This window comes from Saccostrea cucullata, unplaced genomic scaffold (assembly GCF_032062105.1).
Source record: "Saccostrea cucullata isolate Sc308-1 unplaced genomic scaffold, CSIRO_AGI_Scuc_v1 ctg86, whole genome shotgun sequence".
Taxonomy (NCBI): domain Eukaryota; kingdom Metazoa; phylum Mollusca; class Bivalvia; order Ostreida; family Ostreidae; genus Saccostrea; species Saccostrea cuccullata.
Window position 1 is genome coordinate 320,733 of NW_026930361.1, and position 25,468 is coordinate 346,200.

At 33.3% G+C, this 25,468-nt stretch overlaps 1 protein-coding gene across 1 annotated transcript; it reads right to left on the bottom strand.

Annotated features, from left to right (window-relative positions):
- Nucleotides 1–24,071, bottom strand: LOC134283832 (pikachurin-like). Its single transcript, XM_062766335.1, has 26 exons — nt 23,845–24,071; nt 19,550–19,760; nt 17,889–18,061; nt 16,464–16,567; nt 16,193–16,298; nt 15,257–15,475; nt 14,847–14,948; nt 14,335–14,506; nt 13,356–13,481; nt 13,123–13,238; nt 12,905–12,991; nt 12,718–12,786; nt 12,433–12,532; nt 12,154–12,300; nt 5,536–5,811; nt 4,913–5,114; nt 4,254–4,398; nt 3,793–4,057; nt 3,505–3,630; nt 3,153–3,390; nt 2,634–2,862; nt 2,321–2,501; nt 2,016–2,088; nt 1,427–1,663; nt 543–646; nt 1–182 (listed from the first exon to the last, which is right to left on the bottom strand). The coding sequence occupies exons 2-26, from the start codon at nt 19,740–19,742 to the stop codon at nt 28–30; spliced, it is 3,945 nt and encodes a 1,314-aa protein (XP_062622319.1). The 5' UTR covers nt 19,743–19,760; nt 23,845–24,071; the 3' UTR covers nt 1–27.
- Between the last annotated feature and the right edge of the window lie 1,397 nt (nt 24,072–25,468).

Genomic DNA, 25,468 nt, shown 5'->3' on the forward strand with positions numbered 1-25,468 from the left:
TTTTTTTTTTGATTTTCCTGATCTTGACTAGTACCCTTCACATTGACTGATTCCCTGCCCCTCAGTAGCTGATTCTGTTAGCTTTACAGGGAAGTCATTGGATAAGATCACATCTCGGATACATCCGACAAATCCAGTTTTGTACATACCCATGGTGTTATAGGAAACATCAGGCATTCCACCTACAATTATCAATTTGTATCTAAACAATTGGCATAAACTCAGGTACTTTACATGATTATTATACAGATATAAATACCCGGTATATACCGATACAATGAAATACTTATTTTTTGTTAGTATGGGAATTAAAATTGCAGCTATTAGAGCAGTGGCAGCAAAAATACATATCCACGTAAGCTGTTGCAGAAAAAAAATCATATCCTGTGTAAATGGGTTGATTACTTTTTTCTGCATTAGTTTAACCACTTATTTCATTACTAACAAATAAAGAAACACAATAAATGCACATGTATATTGTCTAATTAAATCCCTTAAAACAATCATATATTCCTGAATACATGTACGTATGTAAGTCTTACCGACATAAACTGGACCATTTATATTCAGGATACTAACTCTGCCTGGAGATTCTCCCTTTATGACATGTGTGTCATCAACTATCAGAGAGCCATACAGCCCATACCTGAAAGGATTACCATATTCTATAAGAATGATATTCAAAAACATACACTTGAAAATTATTCTTAAGTATCCTTCCAATAGTATGAAGCCACTGGCTCCTTTAAGTACAAGTGTACTTGGCCTTATAATTCCCTAGATTCTAGGATTATACATTATTACATGTTCTTATATGTGGTACACTAAGTCTCTCCATCAAATTGTGAAAAAAAGCCCCTATCTCTTATTAATACAGAAATAATGACTGTATGCAATGATAGAACTTGTAATTTTTTTAATTGCATGATTTTTTATGCATCACAATGATTAAAGTAGATCTTGTTTGATGATTTTGTTACCCGAGACCAGGTAAATAATTTACTTAAGAACAGCTACATGAAAATCAATAATACTAATACACCAGTACTATAATAGTATTAACAGTAAGATTGCTATACTGCAAAGATGTTCCTAGTGAAATTAATACCCAGCTGCTTCGTATGAAATAGATATCCCAAGTAACTTCAGACATATAATAAAGAATCTTAATTATGTACTGTAGAGTCATTAGATTTCATGGTAGCTCTATATTCATGGAATTCATGGGTATACCCTTCTTCCATGAATTTAAATCCTCCGCGAATTAATAAACTAGGGTCTAAAATTCACATTTCCCTTAGTAGATCTGAGTGAATACACAAAGTCACATCCACACGGACTTGTAAAATGTAAGCAATCCACAAAAATTGGCTCTCACCAATTTTGATGATTCCACAGACACAGTATTAAATCATTGCTTCATTACCTTTGTACTTTGATTGAGTGCCATTTTCCATCAGATAATGAAGTCCTATTATAAGAAATGAGAGCACTTTTAAAACCAAGATTGTACTGCAACATAAGCGAGCCATTTCTGAACCCCAGGACAAGGAAATCTTCTCCCTCCTGTTTGATGGGGAGGGTCTTGCTGGCCCAGAAGAGGAGGCCATCAAGGGAGTGTCCACGGACGTTCACATGTAGGATGGTCACTTTCCCAGACACTCTACAGTTAGAAAAAACTTTCTTAAGGTTCTTAAGGTTCAGTGACCCCCCTAATAAGGGAGATAACTCACACAAAAATAAATTTTTATTGTTTCTCTATAAAATGGACAAGTTCAAAGGCCATTTGTTTCTTATTTTGTCCTACAAGGTACATGTATAATGAAATTTGCATTTGATAATGAATTAAATAATTTGGAAAATTATAAGCATGTTAAGAAAGCAAAATATACATGAATGTTATCAAGGAAGAAAAACCTTAAAGCCTTTTGAATTTAGCAAAATTAAAAACAAAATCAAGAAATATACTTTGTACAGCTAAAGAGTATTGAATTGTTTTTTGATAAATGTTGTACCTTTTCCCGATATCTTTATCATTGTAAGACAGGAACCCTGTACCTCTGAACTTTGCAGTAAAAATGGTCAGATCTGTAACAAGAATGAGTGATTAGATAATCAATAGTAAAAAATCTAGAACATAATCCAGAACAAAGAAGAAAACTAGAAGATAATCTGGAACATTACAGTAAAGGTGACTTCCTCTTTCTAACAATTATCTATTTTGTACAACATGCCAATACTTATTCCTCCACTGACTACCTATGTTCAATGCACCTGCTCTCCGTTAAAAAAAATTTTTATCTGTTCAATATACACTTACTTCTTTGACAGTGAGAGTCTGTGAACCCAATAGGACATGAGCAGCTATAAAGCTCTGAGTTAGGAACACAGAGTCCAGAATTTTGGCAGGGCTTTGTATTACACGGGTGGGAGCATGGCTCCACATTATAACCCTCAACAGGTTCTTCAACAAGGTCAACAGGACGGTCATTTATTATCAACTACAAGAAAAAAACAATAAATGTGAATGTGAAAAATTATTTACATTTATTTTATAGCAAAGTTTAGGTGTTATCCAAAATACAGCTGTGAAGAAGGTGATGCATGCTTGAAGTCTCACAAATTTTCTTAACCTTTTGAATACATCCTTGAAATGATGTAGACATATTCAGATGCTTGGAGGTGATGTCAAAATTTGGATGGCCCCCAATAAACAGTGGTTGTAGCAGAGTGAGCTGTGTGAAAGCTCCTTTAGAAAGACCCTGTACTGGACTCTGGTTGTCAACTTCCAACACACCCTGTAGGCCAGTTCTGGAAACTTTCACACTGTGCCATTTGTTCAAACTCAATGGCTTTGAACTTCTAAATTCAAAATTTAAGTTTATAATGCAATAGGTTTAACATAAACATAATTCAAAAATATAATTTTGGGGCCCTACTCTGAAATCAAAACAAAAAAACTTACTTAATGAAATTAAACTTTTTTTTGCTTTTAATTTCTCAGTAGATATTCAGCAATGCAAAAAGGGGAACAACTCTTATTTGCTTCTTATAACTTGCATACTGAAAACTCTTAGCTATAAAATACACAAAAGAATGGAAATAATTTCTGGAATGCAAAAATATAACTAACATTGTAAAGACTAACAAACCTGATAATAGCTGGTCCAGTACCCAGATCAAACTGGAATTCTACATATCCCTGCCCCATCAAAACCGAGATGTAGTCTCCTTGCCTATTGTTCGTGTAACCATTGTACAGAATCACTCCCTCTGATGCCGTAGGTTTAATTATCATCTCTATCTCAGTGTACGACAGACTGTTCCTACCCAGACCAGGGTACTGGAGTACTGAGTGACCTTTGAACTCAGGAACTTGAACTTTTCCTACTGTTCAGGAACAGAGTCGATTATTTTCATGTACATGTATATGCATCAATTACTTGCAACAAAAATGTTGTGAAATAAGTAGATTAACATTTATGTGAAGCAAATATAACATACTCTGGATACAGTTTGGTCCATAGAAACCCACTGGGCACAAGCAGACATATTGATCAGGTGAGGTAATCTTACAGGACCCTCCATTGTGGCACGCATTTTCTTCACACACATTTTTACTGCAGTCATCTAAATGATAAATAGATATTCAAAACTTTACAAAGTAGAAACTAAACCAAATATATAAAAATTGCAGCAAAGAAATATATGAATTGCTTTGTTTTTAGTCAAATTAATTTAATTTGTAAACTGAAGCATATATTGCAGATTGCTCATAATTAATGAAGATACCTATATTTTGTCCATCTATTGCATCCCCCATTGTCATGTCTTTCACCAGGGCTGATTTCCCATTATTTATGGTAATCTTTGGCTCCCCCCTCTCGTTCCTGATCGGTACAGATTTTCTGAAGTCATACTGCCACTTGTTAATGACTACACTCTGTACACACCCCCTGAATCCACTCCACATATTAACCCTGCTCCGTATCGGGGAAATGTTCTCATATCCTCCCACGTACAAACTTGTCCTCAGTGTTATCCTTGTGTACGCTCCCTACATTTTTTGAAAAATGTACATCTTAAAACTAACAGTGTTGATTCCCTAAATTTTCATTTCTAAAAAAAGATCTTTTTATTAAAAAAAAAATATTACTAAAAGGTATATTTAATATTCAATTTTGGACAATTCTTTCACAAATCATTGAAAATCAAAAAAAAAAAAATCAAAGACTGATCAAATCCATACTTACCTGTGAGAATCCAGAAACAGGCCCATGGCCATTCATCCACAGCCAGCCCTGGGCCTCTGACCTCTTGACCTTGACCTGATTCCACTGACCTATCTTCACATGGTTTGGGCTCCTTATCACAGCAGGACCAGTTCCACAGTCAAACCTTTTAACAGTGAAAGCATGTACTTACTAGTTCACTTTTAGCTGAGTTTATAGCACACCTTTTTTCTACACGTCTTCCTTAGAATCATAAACTTGCAAAAAAAGTATGTGCCTGGTTTGAGCATTATATCAATGATATACCAAAATGTTCATCAAATTTTAGTGTAAATATACCAGACAAAATGAAAATAAATTACATACTGTAAACCAACTTTTATTTGCATGCGAGAAATTTTTGCGAGGTTCGTGAGAGCCTTGTCATTGCAAAATATTTCTCGATGCGAACGGGTCCTTAAAGTCTCTTTTTCTATTTAAACAGTTCCAAAAACGACTTGATCGCAAAAATTAATCGTCGCGAACTAGTTTACACACGGTAAATCGCGAAATAAACTCGTCACGAATAAAAGTTGGTTTACAGTATGTATCTGCTGACAAAGAACACATGCATGTGCACTGCATACTAGTGATATTTATAACTCTGTATTTAAAAAAAATATAATAATTTGAAAACCAACCTGAACTCTACAAAACCATTAACCAGAACCAGAGAGAAGAAGTCGCCCTTGGCTTGAGGATACTCAGAGGAGAACAACAGGAGGCCAGAATCTGAGTCTGGTGTAAACTTGACCGAGATCTCAAACTCACTGTATCCACTGGTGACTGGGGGCAAGGTCAGGAAGCTGTCTCCCATGAACTGGGGGTACTTCACAATTCTCTCTGTAAGTATTATGTACCATAATTAATATAATATACCAATAAAATCCACAGTTCATAAGTTATGACCAAGGTTAAGTGACCAAGGTTAATGTTGGTCATGGTGTAGCAAAAGTAAGTCAACTCAAAGGTCAAAGTCAGAGGTCAAAAATGTTGCTACACAAACAAAGATAATACAGGTGAAATAGGCCTTAAAATCAACCATTCAAAAGTTATGGTCAAGGTTTAAGTTTGTTTTTTTTGATAAACAGGCAAACAAATTAACAGTCAGACAGTCATAGAAGTACTAAAAACTAAAACTTTTTGAATTTTTTATTATATGGGCATAAAAATTATCAATACAACAGGACTTGAAGTCTAGAAATAAGTTCAAATCAGGGAACTTGAGGGAGATACATGTAATAAATTTTTAGAGAAATATTACCTGTGTCACACAGTTTTCCAGTGTATCCTAGTGGACAATAACATTTGGCTTGTGAATCTTGAATGGAACACCTGGCAAAGTTTTTACAAACTTTTCCAGCACAGGTCGGAAACAACATGATGGGGGCAGGGCCCAGTATGATGTTGTCATTTGTTTCCCCATGGACAGAATTCTCTATACTGATCTTGTCCTGTGCATTTCCCAGGGAATGGTTCTGGACAACACTGGAAGACAACTGGGTATTTTCTGTATGAATAGCATTACCAGATGGTGATCCTAAAAAATATATACCAGTATACAAATGTACATTTTCATTATTTTGTATGTTGCAGAAACTGATCAAAATAAGTCAAGTGTACACAGACAGAAAAATGAGAAATCACATTAATTATAAAATCTAAATTGATATCAGTTAAAGATCTGCTAAACTTTACAGGGGTATACTTTTTTAATCAGAATTTTGTTGAAATTGTTTTAAAAATATTCTTTTAGCCTTGATAAAAACACGTGTTGTTCACATGGGCTAATTCTAACATTAAAATAATTAAGGAATTATTGATAAAACTACAGACATGCATGCAACAATTCAATAATTTTGTCTGCATTGACTCAAGTCCTAAGAGCTTTCTGACATGAATCAACCATTAACTTGTGAATGTGCATTACTACCTGATAAAATATTCATTTCACTAACAAATTAGCTAAATCTACTGTGTTTCATTACTTTGAACCATCTGACAATAAAATCTGCTTGTAATGCATTTTTTTATCTGCATTTTCTATCCCATTCCCCAAGTAAATATGCATTAGCATCGAAACATATCTCATAGAACAATATGATATGTAAATCTGTATTCAATACACAGTATGTTTTATCTAGTATCATTCTTGCTCTCTCTCTTTATGAGCAATGATTGTCGATCTTTATTATCAAAAATAACATTAGATTCTCAGAAAATCCAATTATCAAAAAATCTCCATTGCTTGCTTCCAAACATATGGGAATTAGTGTTGATTGTTTGAAGACAACTGTGGAAACAAAAGAATCCTGCAGAACAGGAAAACCGATAATGGTTCAATCACTCTCCAGGAGGCAGCTGGCAAGTGTGGGGATAATTAAGGACCATGAAAAGTCCCTCCAAGACAGGAGCAGACACAGATCACCATTACATTGAAATCAATAATCCATGGCTCTATGAGCTCCTTACAATGCTTGTCACACTAACCTCTTGTAAGGGCAAATCTCTCTCTTCTCTCTCTCTCTCTCTTGACTCTCTCTCTCTATCTCAATCATTTCAATGAAGAAGATATGGGACATGAAAATTTTTCTGCAATTTGCCATCTAACATGGTTGTATTTTTATAAAGAAAGAAACAAATGGTACTTTAATCAAATTTATTATTATTTCAGAATTGCACAATCTTGGATATTTCCTGTGCTCTACCATCCAGTCTTTTCTTCATAGATTCATAGATTCTCATAGAATCTTGGTACAATCAGAGAATGAGCATTGATATTATACCACATGACTTTAAGTTATGTTCCTGGATAAAAACTTGCCTGAACATGAAATCCCATCTTTGTTAATGGTATATCCTGGGTGGCATCTACAGAAATATCCATTGTCTATGTCGACACAAACATGTTGGCAAACAGAATCATTGCTACAGCCTCCTAAAATAGACAGATAAAGTGGAATCGTGTTATTTTAATTCAAATTTTACTTGTTTGTGGGTAAAGTATTTTAATTGTGTAAAGTGGATAAGCCATAATTATCATTGTCCCTAAATATGAAATTAAGAATCTCTAAATATGAAATAAAGATGAAATAAACCTACATTTTTAAGGAAAAAAACTACCGTATATACATTTTAATTGGATTCACCCATCATTTACAATATAATCTTTTAAGTTGTAAACTTTAAAATGAAACTAAATAATATATTTAATTTTAAGAACTGAATTAAATAAATAAATACTTATTAAGCATACCGATATCACCAAAACTTTACATAGATGGTTATCCAAACATTTTTTTCTTTCTTATATTTTTGAAAAGTTTAATACGTGGATATGAAATTATAACTCAAAAAACCCATATTTACCATGACCCTTAAGACTACCTGGGTATTTCAAAAATGTTCAAAATTACTTTACTTTCAATTATTTAATTTTTCATTCAAATACTTAAAGTAAGGATTTAATCAATCTTATAATTAATTACATTAATTCATGTTAATTGTGAGGTTTTTTTTTTTTATTCCATTGAAAGTTTAAAATGTAGAAATTATATTTTTAGAGGTATTCTGTATGTTTCTTGTTTTTTCATAGGCAGGTGTTTCTAGTAAACTCTGAAGAAAATTTTCTCCTAAATGTAAAAGTAAAACAGCTTCTGACGGTTATCTTTGGCAGCTATTGTAATTTATACAGTTCAGGTTTATTATGGTTCAGCTCAAGTGCAATAACAAGAAGTATATCTAACCAGCCATGAAGTCTGTATATTTTTAAAGGTATGAAATTACATAAAATATCAGATCTTTCAAATTTATATGGAGTGAAAGAGGTTTGTACATTTCCGCACAAATAATATGCCTGGTAGTTGCTCTTTTTGTTCTATTTCAATCAGGTTTCAGTTACTTGAGAGTATTCTACCGTAATCTACAGTAGACACATTCAAATTATCAGGGATGTAACTATAACTAGCTAACTTTGCTTACAAAGTGAATTCGTTAATACCAAGACTTCTATTGTATTGATAAAATGCTCGCGTCAAAATTATATCATGGTCCAACATGTCAAACAGACACATGCAGTGAAGGAATCCTAAAGATACAGTTCATTTTAAGAAAATTCTAAATAAAAAAAATCCCATGTATATTAAATAACAATGTTTTCAAAAAATCTCCAGAGAAAATATTTGAAACTGGAAGATATTTATACAGGTGTCTCATTATATCGCGGTACTTAAAACTTTTGCATAGAAAAGTGTAATTCGATTTTTTAAATTTAACTTTCATCAAATGATATTCACAAACCAAACATGGCCTAACAAATTATTTCCAGGGATTTGCATCGTTTAATTTGTACAAAGTCTATTTTTAAAACAGGAAGTCTTATTTGCCTCCTAAAATGATAAAATGTTTGGTCAAAATTACTTGAGGTTGACATGGACTTCAATTCTTATTTTTTATTTTACCATGTAATTTTACATAAGAAAATAAACAATTATACAAACTAAAGACTTTTAAAACATGAACTTTACATGAATTTTACTAGATTATAAACTCAGTGGGCTAAAAATAATAAAAACGGGGATGGATTCTTTAAAATTACGTTTTACTTGAAAATTTTTTTTCTAAATGTTCCATAGTTTTTAATCAAAAAAATTTACATGTATATCAAATAACAGTTTTTTCAAAAAATATAAGCTAGAGAAATATATACAATGAAACCCGCGATATAATATCCATTTACAACAAATGAACAAGTCAAGTGCTTGGTTTTTGCTAAAGATCAGCATCAGCAGCAGAATTAGCAGTTAGAAATCCTTACCTTGGAAGAACGCCACGAGAACATCATTATTTCTGTTTGCATCTATACTTAATGTCAAAAGAATCATAGAACAAAAAGTTATTGTCCAGACCCTAGCCATCTCGGCTCATCATCTTCTCCCTGTGCTTGCTGTTCCCGGAAGTTAATGTAAACAAAAATTGTAAAAGTGAAAACCCAATCGAATGAACCACGGAGATCAGGAATGCGATTTAAAGAAAGCAGGCTGTCGTAATTTCACAATATTATATCCTGGCACGATATAAATGTCTTGCATTTTTCATAAATTATATCAAATTTTACCTAACAATCTGTAGATTTGGAATAACATGTAATCACACTGTGCCAAATGCCTTTCAGTTTCTGCTATACATTTATTTCAGGAAAATGTATTGGGATAATAATTTTCTTAACTGATATCTGCATGCACTGATCCAGAATTTTTTTCCCAGAGGAAGTCAATATGAACTCTTAAAAAAATGAATAAAATAAAAAATAAAGAAAAAAACCTAGATAAAAAAAAACTTTTTGAGACATGCAGGGGGTGAGGAAAATTACAACTCTATCATTTTACATGGACCCAAGATTGCATTTCCAAGGACAGTGTACATATTTATTTTCACTACTTGTCATTGAAATTCCACAACTTAAAATCCTTGGGTATCTGAATCCACCACCCCCTTTTAGATCTGTGCATGTACTTTCAAAATCAAATCACTTCTCTTCTTTTTAGAAGAGTTTCTGTGAAATTCTGTTTTCAATGGTGATTCAAATTTTAACAAACAACTAACTCATTTTTTACAAATATAAAGCAGGTTTATTTGTGTATACTGTTGGCATAATATAATGGGATCTTACATCCAAATATCATTGAAAGACTTTTACTTAGACTGCATCCTAAAAAATCTAGATACACATGTATATATTCATTTCAATTTATTCATCTTTATTTAAATTTACATTTCTGATTAGTGAGGAAAAAAATTATCAAAAACAGGTAAAACTGCTCACTGTAAAATTATATTTTTAGTATTTTTTCTGACTTAAACATTAAATTCAATAATTTAAAAATCAATTTAAAAAAAAAAATGGCCGGCAATATCAATTTAAGCTTTGGTAAAAGATCATACAACTATTCACAGTAAAATTCTTCCCAGTTCACAACCCAAATACCATGCTAAATACTGCATTTATAATCAGATATACACTTTAAAACTGTAAGAGAGGGATTTACTGTATAAACCACAGAACATGACAATGACAACAACTTTCAGCAAAATACTTAAGTATATATGTATATATATAAAGATTAAAACTCTTAACATTAAAACAACCTATCATGCACGAGATACCATGTATAAATACACAAAAACGATACTCATGAACATGTGTAACATATCACACATAAACAATGTTTATTAATTAGTCATAATCACTTGCAAACCTGCACACATTAACAAAGATCATCCCTGCCTAATTAATTAATCTACATGACATACCAATAAACACCCCTAAGATACTAAAACAACCCCCATAACATTAAAAGCTGCTTTCTCTTGTACAAGGTACGTACATACTTAAATATTTCTAAGATTCATGATTCTGAGTTTCAGATCTGTCAAGTGGTTTACATCAAAGTCCGCTTTTACATAAATCACACATGAATCACATCTGAGTCACTCATTATTAACCTGTTGACCGAGCTAAAATTCTTATTTCACTTGACGAAACAATTAAACATTAATATACATCATAATTAATCTACAAAATGAAACAAAACAGCACAAGACTACACAAACTATGTGACAAAAAAAATCCATAATCATCTTTGTTCAGTATTTTTCTTGGATTTATGGCAAATTCCTGCATTATTTTCACCATGTAAAAATGTGCATATCGTGTTGATGAAATATATTTACAATATATATATGTATACACATTTTTTAAATAAAAAGTATTTACATAAATGATGCACCATAAAATCAGTTAGTTAACACTATCAAAGGCTCTATTTACAGTCAGGTAACAATAAATGGAATTAAATGTTCTAAAAACCAATAAATAAGTACATATTTCTACCAGCTGTTCACTGGTTTCGTTGGGAGTATAAAACTCAGTTATATATTAATTTTGAAAAAATCTATGGATAACATAAACAATTTCACTAAAAATGCTAAATGTAACCAGATTACAAAAATAATTTGATTACTAAGCATCTGATGTACTTATTTTTCGATTATTATAACTACAACATTTGCATTTTCATTGGCGGAAGTAGCATTAAAGCACAATATATATATAAACACTAAGCTGGTTATATGGGATGACAAGACCATGGCATTTATCATATAGAGAACAAATATCACAAACACTTTGATCCAAGCAATGTTTTGATTTATCACAAACACCATCCAGACACATTTTCTCTTCATCACAGTCACACACATCCATTCCCTGTATACTCCCATTATAAATGTTTCAACGGACATCAAAAATGAAAATTTCGCCTCTGTTCAGAAATTAGTCATGACGCTACTTTCCGAGTAGAGGAATTCCTCGTGAGTATCTTTATATAAAGGCTGAGATTCGTCTTGAGATTGCACACCATTTTGTTTTGATGGAAGACTTGGATGGTGACCCTAGCCTCTTTTTGGATTTTTATGCTGCTGCTATGGCGATGACCATTATAAGAGCAACAATACAGGTCACTATGAAATGTGCTATAAACATGTTACGCTTGAAGATACGACCCTGAAAAAAAGAAATTAAATATATTATATTCTGCAAAGTTGTTTAAATTATCAACAAGATATTAATCTTAAAATTCCAGTGACTTGAAATATATAAATATTATAAAAACTTACAGCTGGTTCGGGCTCTGGAATATTAGCCTTAGGATTTTCACGTTTTTGAAATTCATACTTTTTCCGTCTCTCTGTTTGGTTGTAAAAAATTATAAATTTTAGTTACAATTTTGATCACGAAGATTAGAGAATTCTTTCAACATCAATTAATAAACATCTGTGTGAATGCAAAAAAAAAAAAAACACTTTGGGAACAAATATTTACCTTTGTTTTTCTTGTGAGTACAACATTGATGGATTTCCAATGTTATCTCCACAATGATGTGAAAGAGGATATAGATAAACAAAATCCAGGTGGCCCACCACGGAACATGGGCCTTCCCAAAGCTCATTCCAATAAACATATTGGGTACTATAAATAAAAGCAATATAATAATTAAATTCTCAAGGTGAAAAAAAAAAATTGTTCAAGTTTTTATAAGTTTTGATAGTAGATAGTGAATTGTTTAATCCTTTTAGCAAATGATAAACTCTAGTCCCTTACTAGCTAGACACCAGGCTACAGTTCCAAAGGCCCAGTGAATCCAGTTGACACAGGGCCTACAGTCATGGTCATCTGCAGGACGGAGCAATGCTATGATTGGCTGAAATTAAATATAAACCAAAATTATCTGTGTGACATGTATGTGAAAATGCATGAAAAGCTGCTATATGTATGCAATAATCAAAGAAATTGGTCATTCTTTAAAGAATTTGATAATGTTTTATTTATATTTTTTTTTTACAAGGCAAATAATTCCCCATATACATGTATTGCATGTGTACTTACATTTATAATGACACAGCAGAAAATTATTATTCCCATAACAGGATGGGCATCCAAAGGGAAGTAATCAACCTGAAAGTGAAAACAAAGACTCAAAAACTGCTCTGAAACAACTAAGTTTTGAAAAACTATGGTAAATAAATACAATTTAGCCTCTTATTATTTATTTAAAAATATATATTGAACAAACCTTGCTGTAACCTCCTGCTTCCACGAAGATAAGGATGAATGCAATCAGAACGAAGATAAACAGCCAGGCCATACAATTGAAGTGAGCCTGAAATTCATTAAGAAACATTAATGCCAACAATTACACTTTAAAAATTTTAACATTCCCAGAAATTTATCACTGGCAAGTTTTAAAACTCATCATTAATACTTTTTAAGCTATAAGTTGTGGAAACTTACAACAAACCAGTACCGCTGCCCATAGAACCTCTTATTTGGCCACATAGGTTTATAATACTTGGTCATCAGAAGTCCAACAGTCCCAAAGAAACACCAGGCAAGGATCATAAGTATTCCTGTAATACATCAATTCTAAAGTTAGATTCAAGTAAATGTATTTATGTATCAAGTTTACTTAATTTTTCTTAAATATGATGACTTATGCAAAATCTGCTTTTTCTACAGAAACTGACCATGAGCCTTGACCAGTGGATAGCGAGCGAATCCCTCCATGTTGATAGAGATGTCAGCCAGAGATATCATATCAGGGGAGGCCACTGGGTATTCTCCATAGCCGTATCTGTGTGGTGCAGTCAGTGCTGAATAATACAATCCACAATCAATAATTCTGTCATTACATTAAAGTTCAGTTTAAAAATACAGATGTGTATACATGTATTCAAACATACAATAATTCAAATTATTATCCTTCAGAATTATACAGTCAATCTGATTGGCTTAGAGCAGGTCACGTGCAGGGAGACAACTCGTGATGTCTCCCTCACGCGCAGGGTGACAACTGTTATCTCCCTTCAGATGACAATGAAATAGCCTAAGCGAGCATGCAGGGTTACAACTGTGTTGTCACCCTTTGATAAAAACTACAGTGGTTTAAGCGAGATAACTCCTATTTATAAGTACAATGGCTAAATATGCGGGATCGGTAAACAATAAATTCTAACGATGACGTCAAAGTTTTCTGTTGACATATTTTGAAAGGATGGAATTGGAGCAGAGTAGAAGAAAACAAGAGGTTTGATCACTATTTTCTACTCTATCTTATTGAGAATTGAATATTCTTCAGGAAAATAAAACTATTATGGACTGTTTAGAAGGGAGACATCACCAATTATCAGGTCTGAGTAGGGTTGTCAGTCCATAATTATATATTCACATAATAATTTAGGCCACAATCATTTGTTGCCTATTCAATTGGGATAAAACTCCTTGGCAAAATTTTTACTCTTTCAGCAAATATTTTGAACTTGATGGAAATATTGTGAATTTTTAAACTACCTATTTTGACAAAGTAAATATATTCTGAGCAAATTCAATATTGAATCCATCAACTTTTCAACTTCAATGTAAGTTGATAAAAGTTGATATTTGCTCACACTTATACTTTGATTATAATCTTTAAAATGAGTTTAGAACTGTATTAAATTGTCTTACAATTCTCAGCGGGCCCACTGTACATCAAGGCATGGTAGGAGCCTGAGAGGGGCAGAGACTTGATGGTACGACTGGACCGCACCACGAATCGACATCTCACCCTCCCCTCTAGGAACTGACCACCACATCGGAGCCCATATAATTCACAGGAGTCGTCAATACCATCCACAGGCTAATTAGAGATATAACAAAATCTCAGAGTAATTACATGTAGCTTTGAAGCCAAATAATTAGTCTAAAATGTCTACAATCATGAAAATAAAGTTTCCAAGTGGCTTCTGATATCATAATTATTTTATCTTATATAGAGCTTTCAATAATTTTGATTCATTTGTGAAAACTGTTTTTAAATTATTCCCAAAGTTTATTTTACAACTTATGACAACTAAAGAGACAAATTCTGAAAATCAAAATGGTGAGTTGCCTCCCCTTGTGGAATGTCATTTCATATACTTGCTAATAAGTACAATATTTGACAAATTTGTCAATGGTTTGGTCACTTCCGTACTTACATTCTTAAACCTCTGAGTACTGTGGTCAATGCTCTTTGCCTGGTAGACTTTAGTCAACCCAGTACCTCCCTCATGAACACATTCAAACACTCGGTCATCACCCTACAATCATCGCAGTAAAGAATACATACGTTAATATTGTACAAAGCATTCACAGATGAACTATAAGTATATAAAGGTTTGGGTATTAATTGATTGTTTAAGGAAAACATGCACATTGTCTTAAACCAGAGAGTGTAAAAAATATTGCATAACTTTCATACATCAGACTTGGCATCCATAGATGCACTAAAAACATAGTATCATGGATACAAGTCTGGACAGACATGATCATACAACTATATATCTTTTAAAAAAAAAAACTTCCTTTCCTCTTTTATACAAGCCATTAATTTTAAATACAGCCTTACCCATCTGATATCCTCAGAGAGAGCTAGAGAGACATGTCTGTCTGTGATGCCATTCACCCGAGCACTCATCTCAATCATGTACTCGGTCCCCACTCTACTCAGTGGCCGCCAGGTGGCGATGTAATCACAGTAGGGCTCCCAGCATCCCTCAGGAACTCGGTAACAGCCCTTCTCAATCCCGCATTTGTCTGTGTGGATTGGGTCAATGATTGGAAGAGCCTGTGTTGTCAAAGGTATTTTATTAGAACACATTATTTACACACAGATATTTAAAGAAAATCTACAATATTGGAAGTATTTTCAAATTATCTATAAACTGTCACAAATATTTTAATTTTATAAAGCTGCTTCTTATTAAAGCACTGGTATGAAGCATTTTGCATCATGTACCAATATGGCATGTTGAGGTTTTCTGGGACGTCATGAAACACTAGTGCACAATACTTGATTCAAGTGCTTGTACATGTTAAGGATATATGTGAAGTCATTTAGAACTTCATTTTTCTGATTTCCTGTTTGAGGTCCGATAAAATAAAGGACTTTTGTATGATTTTATGATGCCTGGTGATTCCGATCAAAATTTCAGAAAATACTAGCTTAAATTTTCTTTTGAATTACAAGGTTTTTCATCAGTTGATATCTGTTCAAAACTCCTCATAATATATGCTGATTTTTTGTCTAGAAACATCTGATAGTTTAAGAGTATCTCAGAAAGTCATCAATGAGAAAGGGACATTGTGAAGTACATGTACATTGCATACGAACTTAAAATCTCTGATAAAAACTCCTACTGGAAAGCCACATATATAGAGGAGGATCAAATACTTGTAACATAAAAACATCTACCAGTATCACACAAGCAACATGACTTTATGTATTGTTCATCATTTCTTGATAATCATTGATACCATTCATTGTTCAGTATCATAAGCTTACATTCTGCCTGACAATGGAGGGGTCCAGGGCCGGTCCTCCAATCTGTACAATAGGTTCGGACTCCTCTCTCAGCCAGAAGTTACCCTGGTCATCCACAAAAGTAGCCCTGAGAAAAAAGGAGGGGCAATTATTACCTTACATGTCAGGAACATACACTTTACAGTTACTAAACAAATAGTTCAAATAAGCGTCAAACATTTGTACAGACTGTACATGTATAAGCTATATAATCTATCAATATGCAATTAAATTTAAGGAATCTGTTTCTCACCTGAATTTAATAGGTCCTTGTATACGCCTTGGGGCAAAGGAAAACTGGATTTTTGTGGCTTTACTGTCGAATTTGAGATTTGTATCACTCTTTACAGTTTTACCCTGTGAAAAAAAAGATAAACAATTGACTAATGTTGTTCTAACATGCCTGACTGATTCTCCCTGTTGGGGGGAGGGGGGGGGGAGGCAAGCCTGTATTTCATATTAAGTGTTAAGTACCCACATTTGCAAAATATCTACATAAAAAATTCTTATTATGATTAAAAGTAGAATTTTTAGCCATGCTTTCAAAAGTGAGGAAAGATTTATGGTACAATTATGTATATGAAGCCATTTGGTCAGCTAAACTCTTGGAGTGAAAGACCTAAGTACTAAGCCCATATGCACTATATCTGTATAAAAAAATAATTCTTCAAGGTAGTGTTTGTTCAAATTCTTAGGCCAGCTTTCAAAAAAAGAGAGGAGATTTAGGGCATATGGAGACATTTGGTCTGTTAACCCTTGGTGTCAAATACCCAAGTACCAAGTCAGGATAATGGAAGCCAAGTTTGCATGTATTAAACAATTGATAAATACACGTGTATACGAAGAATTTAATATCATCCCTTCCTTAGCAAATATTAGTTAGGGAAAAAGGAATTTATTATGACTTATCCTTATTTTCCTTATGATTCTTTATGATTAATTTCAACAGAAATTTTAATTTTTCTCAATAAATCTTTCAAGAAAAGTTTATGAGAATAAACACTTGGTAAATTTAATGAAAAAGTGAAGTGTTTCAAACAAAAATCATTTATTTATTTATAAGTGAAAATTCAGGAATTGATTATATCCCCAATGAGCCAATGGGGGTAGTGGTTTCAAGTGTCTGTGAAGTAATCGTTTTAAGAATACCATAGAAAAGCAGTGATTCTACTCATCAATAGACCACAAATAAGAGACTTTTATAATAAAAAATTCATCAAAAAGTTTCTATTCGAATTAATTGTAAAAGAAAAAAAGTACAAATCATGAAGAAAGATATGTACAGTTCAAACCAGATGTAAGATGAATCAATGAGTAATCAGCCATGCAAAAGCACATGTGCCACTTAGTACATGTAAACAAAAGACAAAAAGTCTACTCCACTTGAATAACTGTCGATCTATAAAGCAATTTCTTTCAGTTCAGTAAACTCTGTTTCAATGTATTCAATTACCATTCTTGTGTTAACTAAAATAGTTAGTGTACATTCAGCAAATTTACTAATATTTCACACTATGTTAATAGTGTGTATACATATACATGTAAATACCCATCTTAATGAGGGTTATCCCTCTGCTATGCCCTCACTTGTCTGTGTGTGTGGGGGGGGGGTCATAGATGACCAAAAATCCTTGACTTGTAAAAATGAAAAATACCCCCAAATACTTTAAATATCTACCTCACAATCACTGGTTGTACTGACAGAATGACCGTCCACTGGGATCTGTGTGAAAGCCTTGAAACCATTCTCACCAGGGTTAGCTACCAGCACTTTGCCCATAGCATCGATGCTGACAGCTTGTAACATGAACTGGTTAATAAATCTACCACCTCCTCTGGATTCCAAAGTTACTGAAATATACAAAGAGAAAAATAATTCAAATTTGTTTTAGAAAGTTATTCCATGATGAGATTAAATTACTAATATCATATGTGTTTGATGAAGGAATGAGATGTACTGATTTTGTGTTGATTTTTTGTTTTGGTCAATTGATGTAAAAAAAAAATTAAATATGTAGACAACTAGACATCCATCTCATCTCAATTGATATAGATGTCTAGCAAGTAGAAAACTTTCTAACAAAACAGTTTCATGTTTTGGTAATTCATTTTAAATTCCATATATTTTTTTCTAATTTTCATAGACATCAAGTAGATCTTTTGATCTGATGTTACATATACTTTAATGTGTTCTGAAAAAATGACTCAGAATTTGATACCTAAAAACACAAAGAAAGAGTGTAATTGCCAATCACAGGAGAAAGCCTATCACTTGCCAAATCAGCTGAGGAAGTCTCAGGAGCTGCCAAGAAGAATTTCTTATTTCCTATCTGACAAAACATTGCCACAGAGAAGTGTGATGTGTGATTAAGACACAACATTGACATGGATTGCCACCAGTGATTAAGCTATGACTACAGCAGCTTTACAAAAAAAACTATGTTAATTAAAGACTTGTGCCACTCGTTTGAACAGCTGAGTGTGCAACATGCAAATCGTCAAATTTACTTCAAAACTGAAAAGCTGTTAAAAATTTGTTTGCATTCAAAGATCTAAATCAGCTTCCCTTCAATTTATTGCAGGAATGTCCATCATGACTGAAATAGAAGGGGACATGAAGAAAGTCACATGGGATTTGGTTTTTTTTCCCTAACAGGGGATGGAAAGAATAATCTGGGAAGTGTATCAATATAGACAGGGGAAATTCCCAGCCCCTGTGTTTTAGGGACAACCCTGTATTTCATCAAAGAGGTAGAGCCACTTTGGGCCATATTTGGCCCTTGAGAATTTCTGAAAATTCAAAACCGCTCAGTTTAGGTTGCAAATGCAGCATTTATCACTTCGACTGTTGGTGAAAAAAGTTATTTCACATGGGATGCATTATGACATCATAAAATGCGTCATTTTCCTAATATCCTGTAAATTCCTTGAAAAATGACCTAAAGTTAAAACGTTTTTTCAATATTTCATAAAGAGCACAACCTCTGATCCAAAATATGCCAATACATAATGAAAGGCCTATTTCTGAAGATCAAAAAACGTTATATTTTCTGGATCATCGGCTGTGCTCATATTTTAATTCTTTGCTGAAGGTAGTCAAATACGCATATTTTCTGCAAATTTCAAGAACATTGCAATTTCTCAAAGCCTGTTTTCAAATATTTGGATTCTCAAAACGAAATTTCATTATAGAACATGAAAGCACCAAGTATCTACTTTATTTTGATATATGAAAATGGAAAGAGGGTGATAGTTAATTAATTGATATAAGTACAGGGCCATTTTATGCATAAGATGGCTCTTGCTCTTTGTATTGCTAAATGTATAGTTTATACTTACCAGTAAGATATTCTTCAGGGTCATTGGTTTTGTATGCAAATTTGTTGACCTTGATGACAAAGGGGCAAGGGAGGATCTGAGGGGAGGAAGAGGTTCCAGTGACTTCAAGGTCATCACAGGTACAACAGTTCAAGGCCAAAGTCCTGGTGACCTCAAGGCTGGCCAATAATAGCACTGTCAGTAGTGCCTTCATCTTTGTTTATGGTACGTTCTGAAAAGGAAAACAACATGTCATATTAATGGTTAGATTACATAATCTATAAAATAACACTGCATTAAGCTCAGCCAGTGCATTTCAGAGCAACCAAGTGAATCAACAACAGTTTTTTGGGCAAACAAGTCTTACTGTGCTTCTCAAGTGGACAATGCAGCAGAGAGTCTTATGACAAACTGCTAAATCTCTGCCAAGGCAAAACCTCAGAAAAAACCAGCTGTGGTGATTCTTCAATAAGATCTGATCTCAAACAGACGGGTTTGTGTATATAATTGTGAGTCATATTGAGAAATATGCCACCGATAAAAAAAAATTGCACCCCTCTCTATTTATATCTGCCCTCAATATATTGCTTAATCTGCATCATGTAATGCCTTAGTAGACCTATCAATCAAAGACAACTAAAAGATATTTAAAAGTCAAAAAAACTTCTGAGAGAGAGAGAGAGAGAGAGAGATCAGGGACATTTCATTAAGTAAATGATACACTGCTGTCAATTCATTTAACATATTTTTCTTCTCCGACTATTTTTCCACCACAAAATAAGAGGGGTGCCCCATTACGCCTCTAGAACACATCCAGTGAGGAGGAAATGAACACAATATGGTCTGGGGCTGGAGTTGATTAATTACCATGTGAATGGCCATTCTGACCCATGCATTAAAAAAATTCCCAGCTTCTCCAACATGAAACAATATCAGAAAAAAAAAACATGTTAACTCACACATACCAAGATTATTAATCCAACAGCTGAATGCACACTGCCAACACTCTCTGATCTGATTTGTATAAATATCTTAACAAAGAAGAATGTCGAGAGTATGAATTAAGTGTTTTGAACTGGTGTAAAGGAAACTGGTTTTACTCTAATATGTAAACCGCAAAGTGTTTCTAACAAATGACTTGTTATTCCATACATGTCATGGCCAGTGTGTGCACAAAATGTGTGTGGGCACATATTGACATCATAAAGAAAATTTTCTCTTTAAAAATTCCATTCATGGTGTTGTGAATTAAAAGTGATTCAACAATGAACTCAGTGAACAAACTTTAAAATAGAGTGAATGAAATATGCATCAATTCTGCAGTCATAGGAGAAAAATATAAAGACAAGCTGCAAATGCCTTTCACATTTCATATATAACTTGATTTCACATCTTAAAAAATTTCAAGCAGAGCTAAAAAAAGAAATTATCTATGACTAAAGAAAAGGACAGAATCAATGCACAGGAGTTTTCACAGAAGTCTCTGTAAGTGGGCATTTCTTGCTAGGATGATGGGATGTTTGTGTCTGAAGAGATTTTACTGATAGTATGTTTGTTTATTGTTTAATGTCCCTCTTGAGAATTTTTACTTGTATGGAGACATCATCACTTGCCCATGGAGAGCTGCAGAGAGGGATCTTTTTCGTGCTAGCATCTACTGTCTGCGACACAAGAACTCAGTTTATACGGTCTCATCTGAAGGACTGGTCTTCACCTCCCACAGTGGGATTCAACCCCATGCATAAGGATCAACTCTTTACTCTCCAACTCAAGAGCAGACCCTATACCACTGCACCACACTGGTGACTTTTATTACAAGAGATGTATAAACACAAATGGAGAGGACAAAAGTTCTAGCCAGCACTTGATTTCATCTTTTTAAAAAATCTTTTATCAAAAATTCCAGCAGCATATGTATTTATCTTGTTTAAAATTGTTAGCAATTCCTGAGACACTAACACTGTTACATAATAGAATTTTTAGCTATTAAATGTTTATGAAAATGTATTGGATTGATAAAGCTAAAAAGCAGCAAAGCGCATTTCTGTAGATAGTAACGAACTTAATGTATTTTCACTTTTGTGTTTCATTTCTGAAATGACAATTAATGCCAAAACATTTTTTTCTGTAAAAATATGGATGATATAATACCTTTTATCTGACATGATGCTAATCTATATTTTGTAACTTGCTGTTTCTAGAAATATTTTTCAGCTGCAGGAATGTCATGTCCATTAGCAAAAGACAAATAACATCATTCCAGTCTAAGGGCAGATGCAAAACAATAGTGAATCTTGTAAAGTACCAGCAAGGAAAACTAAATAACTGTACACTGGAAAAAATTAAAAACTGTTACAATTAATTGCTGGTTCACTAGGTATGGTAGTCTTTATGTAGGCGATTGACACATGTAAAGATCACTGCAGGTGCTTGAATGCATTTAAGTGCAATTACTTTGTGTATTTACTTAAACAGTGGATTTAAATTAATAATACTTAGGGAATGTAGAGTAAATACAACTCTTTCTTAATGAACCTATCCTATTTTTCAAACTTTTATTAACACTAACAGACATTTAACTGTTCTTTTTTTTTAAAGCATGCAACCCTGATTTGCAGTTAAATGTAAATATAAAATGCTCAAGATTGTTTTTAAATGAAACATTAATTAACATAATAAATAAATATTCAGATCAATTTATTAAAACACTTGACTTTGTATTATTACACAAATGAAAGAATTTAAAAAAAAAAAAAAAAGAAGATTTTTTTCATTTCTCTTATCATTGTCTGGATGTCAGAATTCAGAAAGATCCTGAAAATTAATACAAATCTAGGTCAAATCTTATCAAAGATAACCAATAAATATATAAAGAAGTTAAAAAAAAACACATTGACTACACAAAAATCTGACATTAAAAGACACCACATGACCTGCTATAAACATTTTTTTGGAGTGGAATGAACACATATCTCCCCCCTGGGCAACAGAACACAGAGTGATGCAAGGATGGTTCTGATAACAAATGGCTGGGCCCCCAGGCTGGCACACTGAGCAAACGCCCCTTGATTAATATCATGAAATCACACGTACACTGTGGATTACTGTGAAAATACTCCTAAATCCTCAGGGGTGCAACAAATAACTGCTTTATTAAACAACTGCACTGCAACATGGAAAAACAAAGAAATAATTGTCTCTCTGTTAGACACACATAATCTATCCTCTATACATAAGGTATGTTTCATTCATGAATAGGTATATACACACTTGTTTTATATATACAGGTGACTCTCGATGGCTCGAACTCCGATCTCTCGAAGTTCTCTATCTCTCGAAGTGAACCTCCGGTCCCGTTTTTTCCTCTATATAACTAAGCAAATTTACTCCTGATCTCTCGAACTTCCATCTCTCGAAGTTCTCTATCTCTCGAACCAAAACCTGGGTCCCGATACACATATTTCATTGAATTTTACTCTCTATCTCTCGAAGTTTTGATTGTGCGTGTATACACGCCAATCAAGCGTAAAATTGCTGCAGTCTGGACTTACCTGGAAACCGTGAAGGACTTGGGCTGGCATGGAGGTGTTAATTGAGTTTTTACATAGATGACACACACGTGTGTTGTTATAATTAATTGGTTATTATTCACAGGGTAAATTAAAAACAAATTCACAACTTATTTTGAATTGAAACTGAGACGATAATTTTTTTAAAATTAATTTATAGATGTGTTCGTTTTAGTAAGTTCTCATAGACTATGAACTTTCATTTTGATTATATAGAGTCTACATAATCCCAGTATGGGAAATATTACACAAGAAATTCTTTTCTCAAGGACAGAATACCGATTAAGAAAAATCTGGTGAACACTGGTGAAGGACCCGATCAAGCCGTGGAATAGCCAAACCTACAATTACTATTCGGGTTTCATGTAATCATGAAATAGGAACAAATGAATATTGAATCTTTAGGAGTTCGTTTTATTTATTCGAAATACAATCGTTGTTGATATCAAGTAAATTACCTGTAAAATACGATTGAAAACGTGCAATGATATAGAATCGATGATCGGAACTGAAAATTCCGGATTTTATTTACTTTCCATCTCTCGAACCTCTCGATCTCTCGAACTTTTCTCGCGGTCCCTTGAACTTCGAGAGATCGAGAGTCACCTGTATATACATATAATAAGGCATCTGTTCTTTGTACCATTAATCACAAGATATTTCGATTAAATGTCAACAAAGCCAACCACAAATAAACCTGTTCTACTAGTTTCGATATGTTTACCAACCATTTCTTTTAAAACTCACCTAAAAGTCAAAAAGTTTTTGTTTAAAAGAAAAATCCAAACACTTAGAAGAAGCTGTGATCCTCCATCTTGAATGCCGAGATTCTGTTACACCTCCAAACAAGGCTGCTGTGACCCATCCTACCTCTATGACCTCTGACCCCTGTAGCTGTCTGACCTCATGAATCACAGCTGTTGGAGAATGCCTTTTGATATATAAACAAGTATATTCACCACCCACCTGCTGTGCAGATTGACTAACCTTCAGGAATTAATCCACTCCTACCAGCCTTGATAATGCACTGTGTATTATTCCCAGAAGCTATGTTTTTAAAGTCTTTGTAATAAAAAGATCAGTCTGCATTTCTTCCCCTGATGGAAAACTGTGGTTGTTTTATTTTTATACGTATGGTGGTTTGGGAAACATTTGGGGGAAGAAGCACTTTTCCGCATGAATTCACACACAAACAATAAACAGATTCTCCCTGAGCTGTTCGCTGGGAGCTAAAAGAAGCATGCAGTTAAAGTTTGGGATTACGTAATTTCAAAAAGACTCTCACCTAATAAAATTCCCATTGCTTTATCTTAACCATCAGGAGAAGCAACTCTCTTATTAAATCAGTATCAGTGAATCTGACCCCCCAACCCCTGGTACCCCACCTACACCACTCCCACCCCCTCCCAAAAAAAGAGCCCATAAATTCTAATTTGTCGCACACTTCTTATACGTTTCTACACACCCAGGTCCCAAACCATAAACTTACTGACATATTCATCTCACAAACCTATTATATTTTGTAGGTAAATGCAAAGCATAAATCAAACTGGATTAGGTAAAATATCATAAGCTTTTTTACCCTGCTGGTAGCCAGTTAACACTTTTCATTTCTACTCATAAAAGCAGGGATCAAAAAGTCACATATATATGACCAAATTATGCAGAGATTAAAACATGTAAATTCTTTTAAAAAAGGCTATCTCAAAGTATCTTTGAGAAATTCCTGCGTCATTGACTCATGTTTCAGGTTTTGTACTTGATGCAACTTAAGAGAAAATAAAAACTGATTAAAAAAAAAAAGAAAACTATTTAATAGATAAAACTTTTTAACAGTCAAATTTTTCAATAGTGTCTACCATTCCTTAAAAGATGAGTACAATACAGAGCTATTCAAAAAGCCTTTTGAAACAGAATTAATACAGTAGTATATTTTGTGGATAACTGCTCACATCAGCCCTACAATTTATCATATAACCATAACTTTTATATATTCGTATTGTAAAGAAATTTAGAATATGTTTGAACTGGTTCTGAACTAAACATATAAGCACCAGAGGATTGATTTTAAATACCGATTTCAGTGAATCAGTTAACAGCATCAGTAAACTCATGGTGAGACAGAGAGAGAATTTTTTAAGAAATGGTTTCAAACACTTAGTCTACATAGTACATAGCATATTCTATGAAGTATATTCATAATTTCAATAATGAGATCAGAAATAAAAAAATGTATTATATGTTAAAAAAGAGAAGCCATGGACAAAAAATCTCATCCAAGTCATATAGCCATGCTTTTCTTGACTAGATTTCACTTTAAAAATTCTGTTTCCATTTTGTGGCCCTACCCTAGCCCCAAAAGATCATATTT